This window comes from Gastrolobium bilobum, unplaced genomic scaffold, assembly GCF_033153095.1.
Source record: "Gastrolobium bilobum isolate Gb01-03AN ecotype WA unplaced genomic scaffold, APGP_CSIRO_Gbil_v1 utg10696, whole genome shotgun sequence".
NCBI classification, from domain to species: Eukaryota; Viridiplantae; Streptophyta; class Magnoliopsida; order Fabales; family Fabaceae; genus Gastrolobium; species Gastrolobium bilobum.
The window spans coordinates 633,481-646,885 of NW_026899284.1; the positions used below are offsets into that span (position 1 = coordinate 633,481).

Sequence of the window (13,405 nt, forward strand, 5' to 3'; positions counted from 1 at the left end):
ATTACCACAAGCAGCCGACTTGTAATAATTTAATAAACCAAGTCATGTTTAAAATAATTTATATGAGTTCGCTTTTTCTTGCAGTTACTGCATATAAGTTATCTGCAGTAAGTCCAATACGATGTGTTTTGGGGCAGAAATCATGGTGTTTTTATAATTTTAATTTATTTCAGAATTATTATAGTCTTTATAATTATAATTTTTTAATGTTCTAATTCCAAAATAATATCGTTTTGAGAGTAAATACAAATAGGAGAAATTTTTTCTCAATTTATACCGGATAACTGATTTAGATTAAAGCCTGACTTTTATAAGGAAACACTTTAGTTTTAATAATACTCTTTTTATTATTGGCTGAAACTTTATGCTAGTTTGATATCCCTATTAGTAAAATTAATTGCGTTGAAGTATTCTCTGGTCCAAGTACAGCTGCACCTTCATTTCTCCGCCGGAGAGGGAGGAGGAATATTCTGCCGTCACCGTCGTTAATGGACAAACCGAAACGTGTTGGTTTCGTGGGATCGAGTTCTCCCTCCCTCCCATCTTATCCATGTGATCATGACCTACCTTCTCCTTTGGACTCTCATCATGCAATTTTGGTTAGAATCTTTCCATGCTGGCATGTCGACGTGGCTCCAATGCACCCGTTCCACTTCCTGCAACCCACATCATGCGCCGTTGGATATACCTAAAAAATTCACCTCTCTTCTGTTATTCGGATCCAACGGTAGATAGACACATTTTGAGGGATGGATGCCCTTGTCTTTGTCTTTAATACGGAATCCAATCCACGACGCCACTTCGCATTCGTCGCCGAGATTTCCTCTAACATGTCGCTCAAACAATTGTTGTTGTTAATCGTTAATTTCTACAAGGTGACATGAATTATAATGGGTATTGTATTGCCACCTAAACCATGATGCTTTTATGCATAATATTATATTTTAGGACTAGTGTGACAATAATTTGAATCACTGTTACACAATTATATAAACCCAATCAAACGCCGCGTATGACGCTTTTTGTTTTTGTTGCTTCTTAAGCTATTCAGCCATTCTTTCTTTCTTTTTTCTTTTCAAAACAACACTATTCCTCTGTTTTCCTGTAATCAATGATGTTCTGTTCTCTTGAGTTGATTGGTTGTGGTTTAATTCCAATAGGTTATGATTACTGATCAGAGTGTGTTTTGGTTGGGAGTGGTTATTGTTTTCTGGAATTACAGATTCCGCCATTAAAACATCGTCACTTGCAGAGGGTATATCTTCCTGTGGCCTACACGCATCCCCTTCTTTTTTTTTCCTCTTTTTGGGACCTCTTGATAGAATGAAGGCACTGTTTGGCTGAGACGTATAAAGCAAAAGCTGCAAGTGGGATTCATTGGAATTTGCTTTTTTTGGAAGTTGAAAAACAAAGAAAAAGAAAAGAAGCGTTGAAGTTGAAGTTGAAGCTGAAGCAGAAGGAAGTGAGTGATGGAGAATGGTGGCGGAGGTTATAATGGGGTGGTGATGACGATGACGAGAGACCCAAAGCCGAGGCTGAGGTGGACAACTGATCTTCACGACCGGTTTGTGGACGCCGTCACAAAGCTTGGTGGTCCTGACAGTATGTACAGTACACTCTTTTCTTTTAAACTTAACTATTACTGCTTTTCTTCTTTCACTAGTTTACCTTCCTTCAATCTTCTTTCGTCGTATCAGTTGTTGTTGATGTAGAAAAGTTAACTTGAAACAGAAGTTTTGGTTGGAATTGACATTGAAAGGAAACTCTAGAGGGAAAAAGTTAAGAGTGAAACGATGGGGTTGTTTTTAGAACTTCCAATTACTTGCTCTGCACAAAACCAAGAAATTGGTCTGCCACAAAAAAAATACTCTAGCATATGCATGTTGATGCAAGTAAAGTCGCATTTAATTTTTTTTCCTCGTTTGTATGATACTTTCTTAAGGTACAAATTATTGTAGAGAATAAAGATCTAGAAGAAAGGTCTTCGGTTTATTGTAATATCTGAAGCTAGGAAAATGAAAGGGAGAAGATGTAATGTAATGGATAATATCCGATCACTCTCCATGGAGTTTTTGCTCTCGGGGTTTTGCGCAGCTAATATTTATGCTAATCAAATTTTGTTTATTAAAAGCTTTTCTTACCAAATATTTTCTAACCTAATTGCTTAATGTTTGTGGAAGTTTTCGCATGTCACAAAACGACATTAATTTGAAATGGTTTGCTTTGTGTTCAGAGGCGACTCCCAAGTCTGTTCTGAGGTTAATGGGCTTGAAAGGTTTGACATTATATCATTTGAAGAGCCATTTACAGGTAACAGTTTCCGCACTTTTTCTTCTGCCCTTTTTCTTCATTTATGGATATACCATAAAATATTATAAAAGGACGTGAACTAGTAAGTGAAAAATAGACGGAGAAGTGAAAAGACAAAGCTATTGATATTATCATTATTTAGTACCGCACAATAATATTGTACAAGGATGTGAACTAAGAAGTATAAAATAAAACAGAGGAGTGAAAATACTGAAATTATAAGTTAAACAATTTTATCCATAGTACCATGGAGATGGATAAAGAATCAAGAATTTGACATTTTGAAATTGTTCTGGCCGACCCAATTGGCTAGCCCAATAACACTGGCCTCATATCATAGGCCCATAGCCTCTGCTATACCAACCTAGCAATGTCAATGCTAGGTTGGAATATCTCCCTTCCTTACCTCTCCTGTTGTGCGGTATCATTGACAACGGCTGCAAAGTGCCTTACTAAGCAAGTCCAAGCTACAATGGCACTCTCCATAACAATTGACTTACTCCTTCCCCCATGTAAGTGCAGCTTAATCCTAACTATAAATACCCCCCTCCTTCTTCACTACAAAGACATGATTCACTATCTTTATGAGCCGTTACTATGTCAACTTGAAGAGCCCTTGTAGCCGTTCATCACCTTCCCCCTTTGTTACACATAGTACCTAGGAAATTCTTGCATAGCCTTGGTATATAACATTGCTGTCAAAGACACCTCTATAGTGATAAACAACACCCCTTGGGGTTACATAAGTGGCTCTCATTCTTCACTAACAGTTCAGAAGTAGTACACCTAACTGATGTGCCGGCTTATCTCTTTTTTAATTTTTTATTCTATGTACTGACTGACCATTGCTCAAATTTGTCTTCCTCTCTGTCCTTCATTTTCTTGTTTTCTCCTAACCGTTATCGAAAAAAATTGCCATTTCGAGGCATATAATATATGGTATTGCTTGTTGATTTGCAGAAGTATAGACTTGGGCAGCAGGCTCGAAAACAAAATGAAGAACAGCACAAAGAGAATAAGAGTGAGTGCATTACAAGTTTTGACAAACAAGAGTACCCCGTGCAAAGTTTTAACTAATTATCCTCTAGTTCGACCGACTTCTCCCCTAGATTTTTTTATCATTTTATTTACCTTAGAGAGGATGAGGTTTAATCTTTCTATTACTTTTGACTATTTGCTTAAAATAGAGAACATAAATCCTGGAAATGTTTGATAATATTCCTCCCGTGTTTGATAATGTTTGTTCTTCTTAGGATGTTCGTATGTAAATTTCAGTGATCTTTCTTCAGAACCTAACACCAGTTACAGAGGTGATACTGAATGCGGGTATGTTAAAATTTAAGCAACAATTTTACTTCTTTTGTTTAGATAGATTATATGCATGACTATAATTTCCTCGAGCCAAATTCTCATCTAAAACTTCTTATCTGCATAACTAGCATTTTTAATTTGGGAAAAGTTCACCAATGCCCTTGTGGTTTGCTTCAGAATCACCTATGCCCTTGTGGTTTTTTTTCTATCACATATGTCCCTGTGCTTTGTAAAAAATAAAAAACATACTCTTTTGCAAACCACAGGGGCATATGTGATAAAAAACATACCATTTTGCAAACCACAAGGGCATGTGTGATAGAAAAAAAACCACAGAAGCATAAGTGTTTCTGAAGCAAATCACAGGGACATTGGTGAACTTTTCCCTTTTAATTCTGTAAGTGCAACTCACTGCATCTGTTTAGTTTCTCCTCTCATAACAAGTTTACATAACCAAAACAGAGAAATCCCAGTAGCAGAAGCACTGAGGCATCAGATTGAAGTTCAAAAGAGGTTAGAAGAGCAGCTCGAGGTATTTATCATTTTTTGACTTGCATAGTTTTACTGCGTCCTTCTTGGTAGGTTGTGATTTTCTAACTTTTCAAACAAAGTCTTACCGTTCAATTATAGAATATTGTAATTCATTTGTGCAAGACTTCTTCCATTCCAATAGGTGCATAAGAAATTGCAGATGAGAATAGAGGCCCAAGGGAAGTATTTGCAAACCGTGTTAGAGAAAGCTCGGAGGACCCTTTCCCTGGATGGACCGGGCAGTCTTGAAGCATCAAGAGCTCAATTGACTGAATTCAACTCTGCTTTGTCAAATTTCATGGAAAATATGAATAAAGATAGCAAAGAAAACATAATAGACGTGAATGATTTCTATAATAAGAGCCATGTCTCAGCTTTCCATTATCAAGAAGTAGGAAGTGAAGAAAATAAGGATCAAAAGCCTAAGGTTGAAGGGGGTTCAGTACAGTTTGACTTAAACATCAAAGGTAGTAATGACCTTGTATCCGCAGGTGGAGCTGAAATGGAAGCCAAGATGCTTTCATATAGGATATAAAGGTTTTGAATTATCATATGTTTAACCATTGAATTGAATGTTATATACCCCTTTCCCTAGATATTGTCCATAATTTTCTCCTTCTCTCTTATTGACTAAAGTTACATTTAGGATAACATGTTATCTCTACCTTTTTCTAAAGGAAAGCTAATATCTATGCTTATTCCCCACTTTCTATCTTCGCTTACACCAAACTTCAAGTTGCAAAAACCGAGCAGGGAGATTTGAGGGTGGTCCTTGGAACCAGCCTACTATTCATGTTTTTAGTAGCACTTGGGACTTGGGAGACAGAAAAACGTATCAATGCAATATTGTTGATTAACCTTTCCTTTCCCAGTTTTTGTTTTCCCAACCGGTTTATTACAAATCCAACCCTTTTTCTCTATTGGTATAATTGGTTGAGAGAAACAAACTCCTTACCACTAGAATTAAGTGTTGTGTTTCAATTGACTGGGCATATTAACATAATTGAGAACGGGTAATTCAATTTAAATATGGCATGTTCAATTTTATAGGCAAAAGTTAGTACGAGATTTGTGAGCCCAAGATACGCTATTTAGTCCAAAATTCCAAATCATCACATTTGTTTTTTCTCTTTTCACTTCCAGGTTGAAAGGCTAGCAACATCAACCATAATCAAGGTCACCATTATTTAGGTTGATTTGTTGTGGAGCTCAGATGAAAACTGAAACAAGTTCACAATTAAAGCAAACATGATTACAAACCCTTCAACTGAGAGAAGTAAAATCACTAACAAGTATATGGTCAGCGTTCTTTCTACTCAATTGTTTTATGATAACAACTCCCAGAATTTCTTTATTTATTTTGGTGGGTCAAAAGTATAATTTTTCGTGTTCATAACCTCATCACGCATAAAGTTGTAGATATTCATCCATGCGTGTGTATTTCACCTCTGGATAAAGCTGTGAGGCTTCTTCTCCATCTTCTCCTATTTCAAAGTTTGTCAAGCACCCTTCATAGAAAATATGATAGAAATGCCCCACTCCCACTTGGCTTGCATAGTCCAAACCTGCAATTCACAACAATCAAGAGTCATTTTTTATTTCTTATTTTTTTTCTTTTTTGGGGTAAAGGGTGTACTTTACCTTTCATGGAAGAAAGAAAGTCTTGTGCAGATATGGTGGACTTGTCTAGTTGCTTTCCTATGAGTTTCTCCCACTTCTCAATCAGCTCTCTCTGAGTGAGAATGTTTTCTGGTGGTCTTAGGTATACCGTCTTGTTCAATGTTCGAGGATCATCAATTGTCTTGATTGTATATGTCGCAACATCATCTTCATCCATATAAACAACTGGAGCAAACATGCACCCCACATATCTTATTGTGAATTCATCATTATAAAATAAGAGTTTTATAAGAATTATGTTGTTGGAAAAGTGATTCTGTAATGTTATAAGATTCGTTTTGGGTGCCGTAGTTTTTTCTTTTTTCTTCCAAAAGTGTGGGTCCCACAAAATGTTGTGGGTAAGAAACTTTGTTGTGTCATGTTAAATGACAAATGTAAACCCCATAAAATAATAGACCCAATGTGTGTGTTAATTTTTAAAAAGTAAATATCATTTTTGGTACTCAGTACATTTTACGATGCCCGCTTTAGTCCCTAGCAAATAAAAAGTCCTATCATGGTCCCTAAGAAATTCAAAATGGACTCATTTAGTTGAAATCGTGGTCCCTCACAAATTGAAAAAAGACCTATATTAGTCCCTCAAATGGACTAAAATGGATCCATTTTGAATTTCTTAGGGACCACGATGGATCTTTTTATTTGCTAGAGACTAAAGCGGGCATCGTAAAATTTCCTGAGAACCAAAAAAAAGTATTTACTCATTTTTAAACTATGATAACAAATTTACAACTCACAACCACCCACCCACCCACATCTATGGTTACAGATATAGCTCACCTTTAATTTTTTTTTAAAAAGAATATTAAAGATTAATCACTATTAATTGTTTTAGAGAAGGGTTTTTTTGTTGTTGCTTACATTAACCTCAAAACGATATCGTTTTATGACAGAAATCAAGGTATTTTTGTAATTATAATTTATTTCAAGTTAATAAATGATATCATTTTTAGAATGAATATAGATAACTTATCTTATCTACATCCACGGTACAAACATTCAGGCGTTTAAAGAATTACTAAAGCTTATTATTACCTTTGACATTTGCATCACCATAGAGAAGCACCTTGTGTGATGGAGGTAAGAGGGTGCCCATCTGAGAGAGGTTACCAGCGAAGTAGCCGGCAAAACAGTTAGCAGATATGTAAGTGAAAGGAATACTGGCATCCTCAATTGCTTTCCTTACAATCATTTTCTCATCGAATGTCACTCTTCCCGGTTCAAGTGCATGTCCCATTAGTGCTGGGTCCATGCCAAATTCTGAAGGCAGGAAACGCTACGGATAGAAACAAACACATTAAATTCAATACACACGAAGAATTAGTTTTCATCATTAATCTTACAACTATACATATAAGACTAATTTTTAATCATTCAAAATTTGCATAATGTAAATAAACAAAAAAAAACTATATTATAACATTTTCCCCTATAAACAAAGGGGTTTGATTTTCTCATGTATATATAATAGTGGATGGATCTATTTTTTTTCTTTCTTTCTCTCCTACTCATACAGTCATGTACTCTACATTTATGTAGGAGATAAAATTATCTTCTTCTTGTAGGAGAACCATTAATCTCTAATTAAATTATTATTACATTTGTAATTACTAAATTACTAATAATCAGTTATTAATTTCTTGCTTCAGATGTTAAAAGAGTTCTTCTTCTTTTTTTGCTTGATACTTGTAATATCGAAAAGGGAATACAAAGCATTGCTCAAAAATAAGTTTAATCCAACTGCAAACTCTTTTTTTCCTGTTATATCCAAAAATAAAATTTTTAATCCTATCAAAAAATCAAATGAACAAGTGCGCTTAATTAATATTATTAAAAAAGAAACAAGTTCTAACCATTAAAGAGACGAATTGTAATCAACGAGCTTTTAGTTCCATAAGATTTATGATATTAATATTGTGCGCTTAATGTTATGAATTCGGTGTCTCCTTTACCATTTGCCTAATTAGGCCTTCTTTGGAAGAAAGCAAATATATGAATCTTGCCTATTTTTTATGGCACACATAAAGAAGTAAAAAAAATTTCTTTTTTTATATCTACTCGTTTTAATCCAATTCGATCGTTTGGTTATCATAATATTATTGGATTAATATTTCTCATATTATAGAAAATAATATCATCTCCGATACATAAATAAAAGTATATGCATTATGAACCCACGTGAGAAAAAAACATAAATCTCATATACTTTTATTTATAAAAAATTAAAATTATCTCATATAAAATAAAAAATACTAATCTTCGATTTTATTTTTTTTCTCGTTCTCTACGCACATTAATGTATAAGACTATTCTCATAAATATATTTTTTTTAAGGAAAAATTATATTTATAAATTTTTTTATTTATAAACTTATAAATTATATTATGTATTATAAATAGTATATTATCTTTTGGAAATGTACTACCAATAATACATAATATAATTTATAAACTTTTTATCTGCCAATATATCCATTCCTTTTTTTTTATGAACTCAAAATCTTAATTCTGAAAATTCATTGACTAGTGAGTGTTTGCTTACCTCAGTTATTTATTTAATTAAAAAATGATATTTTGATCGATCTTCCGCTAAGAAGCATTAGTCGGCAATAATCAATGTCTGACACATGATTTATTTTGTTGACGCGGCGTTTGCTATGCGGGATTTTGAAGAATTCTCGGAAATTGAATTTTTCTAAATTTTAAATTTTTAAATATTATCGTAAACTGATTGCAAAAATCATATTTTTGAAAATCGAAATTCCCGGATAAATAAAAAATTTTCCGATACCAAACGTCCCCTTAACAAGGAATAGCAAAGAGACAAAATAAAAAACCCAACCCTCAACCAGGAAATTTTATTCCATAGTTCTTTTTTTTCTTTTTCTTCTCGCTCTCTCTCTCCTCTCTCCTCTTTCTCACTCTATTTTTTTCTTTTTGGAAGGACCAATGTTGCGGGCCCTCTACATTTTCTCTCACCAACTAGGCACATAGCCTAGGCCAGCCAACACCTGTCTAGTACACTAAAAAGCCTGTCTACACAGCCTTGTCCACTTCAATCTCTTGGATTATCCCGGGAAAGCCATATACGAAATGAGGCTATTTTTTAGTTTTGTGTATAAAGAAAGATTAGTTAGATTGTGAGATATGAAGAAATCATATGTCTGATTAATATCCGTGTGGGTTCTGATAAAGACAGGTACATAGTATTTATACATACTCATATTTATTTGAAAATTCTTGAAACGGATTTAAATATTCTCAATGATAGATTTTTTTTAATATTTAAAAAAATAATGCTACTTCTAAATATCAAAGAATGATATAATTTCTAAACTGTTCTGATCTTCGATAAGCATTAACTTATTTCTTTTATATACGCGACCCACAATAAAAGAAATCAATTCTTAGTATAAGAAAAATAATGTAATTAATAAGCCTTCAAATATGAAAATTTATGTCCTACGGTTAATAAAACTAGTTTTCCAACAAAATACGTAATGTTATATGCACGAGCGAGAAATTAATTAAACAGAGAATATTTCTCACATAGAACAAATGTTTGTCATCTAAACCAAAAAGCACGCCACTAAGAGATTTTTCTTCTTTATTTTAAAGTTTTCACTTGTGAAATTGCATAGATTCTATGTTGCAATTTTTATGCCACTGAACTTTCCCTATACACTAAATTCCAAGCCTAATACAGTAAACAAATCAAACCCTTTATTGGAAGCAACTCATCTAGGGATATGGCTAATTCAAAAGTCCACATAAATATGCATCAACAAGTTGCAAAGAGGAGAGATATGTCGAGATATATAGTCTTATATTAGTTGTATCTGTAATTAATGTGAAGTTTATAAGGCCTTAGACACTCATATCCTTTGAGCTAGCTTTTGCTGTGGTGTATCTCAAGATTCTTTACATGGTCTCAGAGCCTCACCGTCTCTCACTTTAAAGTGAAATTAAAATAAAAAGCACAAAAAGGCAAACTAAAAATTGAGCCTGTGTAATTCCACGCTTCTAGCCTAAAGGGCTTTTGCGTGAGGGAGCGTATAAGGCCTTAAACACTCTCATCCTTTGAACTAACTTTTAAAGTGATGTATCCCAAAAAATTTTACAATACAGAGTACTAGAGTTGTGTGTGCCTTAAAGTTCTAAATATATGTTTGATTGCAGGACATATATATATCTATGTATACATACCTTGACGTTGCCTGCATCCTTGATGGCCTCAACAAGTTTGAGCTGAGTCAATATGTTGTGAGACCGAAAATGAACCCCAGACATGGTGCAAATCACAACATCGACTAGTTTCACAGCATCCACAAGGCTCTGGTGATCTGAGATAGAAGCCTCAACAAGATGAGCACCTTGCTTCTTGAATGATAGCAGAATCTGAACCTTCTCAATGTCAAGCCCTATCTCTGGGCGTTTAAGAACAAAGGTTTCATGGCCTTGTTCTAGACTTGCTTTCACTATCCTCCTCCCAACATACCCAGTGCCCCCCACAACAAGAACCTTGCTTTTTCCCATTAGCTTGATCCTCAAATTGGATGTGCAAAGGTTGACTATATATATATAAACACTTTTAATAATCTCAACCTTTAACTTCAAATATTTGTGGTAGTTGGGATTGGGAATTTCATTTATTTGGTTTTTTTTTTTAGGAGATTAATTAGTATTTTATTATAAAATCGCTTTTGAGCTGTTCACCCGAAAAAGTATAGATTGGTGTCTTCTCATTTAATTTGTTGTGCAAGTTACTCTATAAAAGTTGATGGCAAGCCAAATTAAAATAATAATAATAATAAATTGTTGCTTAAATGAAATGGAGAATTAAATGTAGGTTATTAGGTTAATCTCCTAAACATGGACAAAATTTGTACTTATATAGTTAGTTGAAAGTTTAAAATTTTATGATTTGATCATGCTTATACCCAAATAATTAAATAATTATATATATTTATATCGGAATAAAATAGGATCATAAATGCCTATAACCATCATTGTCTATTTTGAGTTTCAATAGTGCGATGAAATTTGGCTTCTAGGCTATTTCTATGCTCTCACTTTTTATTTTTGAATGGTGTATGAGATTGAATAAGAAAGCAACTTAAACATATTGAGTCCCTAAAATATGTTTGTTATATTGTCTTATCTTTTTAAAAATTATTTTTTAGGCGTGATCCCTTAAACTCTAGGTTTTTCATAATTTCTCTTTATTTATTTCAATCTAACTCGATTGATATAAAAATTTTGGTTTGTATTTAAATGTTTTTATTTTAATTTCTAGTATGATAAATCTAAAAAATTGAAATCGTGTATATGACTATAAAATATCCAAATAATGATAGATTTAAAAATATAAATGTGTGTATCTTGTAAAGTCATCACAAAAACTTGATGGTAGGAACTTCCTCTCCATCGCTTATCATTCTTGACAGCTTTTGTGATGAAAATATAGACGACATACAAGCGATGAAAGTGCAAATGACATACAAATTCAAACCTTATATATGTTCAATAAGTTAGAAAAGAGATCTGGCCAAAAAAACTCAATAAAAAAGTCAATGTCCATTGGATCCATCCACTGAATCTAATTAGATGTCATCGGCTCAAAAATACAATATGAACAAATTAACAGAATTTGAATATTTCATTGACCAAAATATTTTGAAATATTAAAATAGCATTAACTAATAAAGCCAATATAATAAAAAATTGAGTAAATATCTTTTTTGGTCCTCAGCAAATTTTAAGATACCCGTTTTAGTTTTTAGCAAATAAAAAAGCTATTCGTGGTACCTAAGAAATTCAAAATGGATCTATTTAGTTAAAATTGTGGTCCTTCACAAATTCAAAAAAGACCAACATTAGTCCATCAAAAGAACTAAAATAGATCCACTTTAAATTTTTTAAGAACCACAAATAATTTTTTTATTTATTAAATATTAAAACGAATATCATAAAATTTATGATGGATTGAAAAGGATATTTACTGTAAAAAAATTCTAAGGTAGTATTCAAATTTTATAATGTCATTTCAACGTCTCAAATAAAATAATGGATTTTTAAGTCATCCTGCCGCCACTATTGATCCTGGTCTCTTTTAATATTAGGTTTAATATTTTTTATTATATGTTGAAGGTCGTGTTGTTTTGTTTGGTAGTTTATAGGTTGGTCTTGTTACTTTATTACTTTCTTGGATAAGAAAAGCTTAGAATTGTAGATTTGTCAAACATGAGCAGGTATAGTTTTGAAAAATGAGTAGAACGGAAGCTGAGGTTGTTGACCATCATTGCATATTTGCATGTGAACATTAGAGCAGTTGCGTGATTATTCATTACTAGGTTTATGTATAACTTGTAGGTAAGGATGTGAAAAAAAATTGATTGATTTACTTTGCTCTTTATTTGACTTTGACTTAATTTATAAATATTATTTTTTAAAATGAGTTTAAATATTGATTACTTTTACTTGGATCAGTTTTAGACCTGACTTATTTTAATAATTGATCTATTGATTCAAAACTTAACTCATATGAAAAAAAAAAGGAAAAATCACAATTTCAGTTTTTATTTTTAGGATTGCCTTTACGGGCGATAAGATAATTTGGGGGTTCACAACAAATAAATAAGAAAACGATAAATCACAGACATTATGATAATTGCCACAAATGATTATTAAAGACTAAACTATTTATTTTGTGCCATTAAATAAGAAAATAATAGTAGTCCTGGGTCCGGGAATAATGAAGTGGAAAAAGCCAAATTAATTTGAGACCTTTTTTTTATGTTCAGTATTATAACATTCAAACTTATCCGTCTAGACAGGCGCAACTTCGTTATATCACTTTTCTTATATGGATAATAATTATCCTTGCTAGTTCATGTGTTCAACATTCAGCATTATTAAGTATTGAGGAGAGCATATGGCTTTTTGACCCTTTTGCCCCTTATTAATTAATTAATAACCATTTTGCCCCTTATTGTAAACTATCTACCAATCTGCCTCTCTTTAATCGATTAACTTGAATATTTAATCGATTAAATAGTCAAAATAAGCAAAAATGGTTGACCGGATATTTAATCAATTAAATCTTCCTTCTTAATTGATTAAATCTCCCAAATGTCGTTTAATAGTGTCAAAGTCCAATATAATACGACAATTGGCCTCCAAAGGCTTTTGATGCTTTGAAAGAGGAAGTTAGAACTGGACCTCAACATCCTGAAGCTATTGATTCCAGCATCAGTAATAGACCATGTGGCTTGGTGTTGCCATTCAAGTTCACGGCTTCTGCTGAAAATCCTTGTACCCTCACTCAAGAGAATGATGGTGATGAACCAAAAATCGCTTTTGTCTAAGGTAATGGCAAAACCACCAAGAAGAACAACGGTTGCCCATATAAAACCAAGAGTTCCAAGGCCAGTTGCTGTTTTTTCAAGCACTGCAAGCCTCAAAGCAAAGAGGGTAAGCTTCTTTTCTAGTGCTCTAACTTCTGTTGGAGAAACACAAGCACCAGCACCAGAACCAGAACCACTGTCTTTCTTATCAATACTGTTAAGGCCACGATG

General features: G+C 33.1%; 2 protein-coding genes across 4 annotated transcripts; one reads left to right on the forward strand and one right to left on the reverse strand.

The window, feature by feature from the left end:
* Window positions 1-820: 820 nt before the first annotated feature.
* LOC133289212 (myb family transcription factor PHL11) lies at window positions 821-4,903 on the forward strand. Of its 3 annotated transcripts, none has more exons than XM_061487106.1 (7): window positions 821-894; window positions 1,253-1,602; window positions 2,234-2,310; window positions 3,271-3,331; window positions 3,564-3,636; window positions 4,084-4,153; window positions 4,295-4,903. In XM_061487106.1, exons 2-7 carry the CDS (start codon window positions 1,470-1,472, stop codon window positions 4,685-4,687), a joined length of 807 nt encoding a protein of 268 aa, XP_061343090.1. In that variant the 5' UTR covers window positions 821-894; window positions 1,253-1,469; the 3' UTR covers window positions 4,688-4,903. The 3 variants fall into 3 exon arrangements, with proteins under 3 accessions (XP_061343090.1, XP_061343089.1, XP_061343088.1); XM_061487105.1 differs by having other exon boundaries at window positions 824-875; XM_061487104.1 differs by lacking the exon at window positions 821-894 and having other exon boundaries at window positions 929-1,602.
* Window positions 4,904-5,279: 376 nt separating this feature from the next.
* Window positions 5,280-10,367, reverse strand: LOC133289192 (isoflavone reductase homolog). Its single transcript, XM_061487075.1, has 4 exons — window positions 10,035-10,367; window positions 6,865-7,105; window positions 5,794-5,997; window positions 5,280-5,717 (listed from the first exon to the last, which is right to left on the reverse strand). Exons 1-4 carry the CDS (start codon window positions 10,362-10,364, stop codon window positions 5,554-5,556), a joined length of 939 nt encoding a protein of 312 aa, XP_061343059.1. The 5' UTR covers window positions 10,365-10,367; the 3' UTR covers window positions 5,280-5,553.
* Between the last annotated feature and the right edge of the window lie 3,038 nt (window positions 10,368-13,405).

Bases quoted from the DNA above. Each gene is read 5' to 3' on its own strand.
- LOC133289212 (XM_061487106.1), top strand. From the start codon at position 1,470: ATGGAGAATGGTGGCGGAGGTTATAATGGGGTGGTGATGACGATGACG. The intron at 1,603-2,233 runs GTATGTACAGTA...CTTTGTGTTCAG, and splicing joins AAAGCTTGGTGGTCCTGACA to AGGCGACTCCCAAGTCTGTT. The intron at 3,637-4,083 runs GTATGTTAAAAT...TAACCAAAACAG, and splicing joins AGAGGTGATACTGAATGCGG to AGAAATCCCAGTAGCAGAAG.
- LOC133289192 (XM_061487075.1), bottom strand. From the start codon at position 10,364: ATGGGAAAAAGCAAGGTTCTTGTTGTGGGGGGCACTGGGTATGTTGGG. The intron at 7,106-10,034 runs GTATGTATACAT...TTCTATCCGTAG, and splicing joins AGGATGCAGGCAACGTCAAG to CGTTTCCTGCCTTCAGAATT. The intron at 5,998-6,864 runs GTAATAATAAGC...TGTTTGCTCCAG, and splicing joins TGGTGATGCAAATGTCAAAG to TTGTTTATATGGATGAAGAT.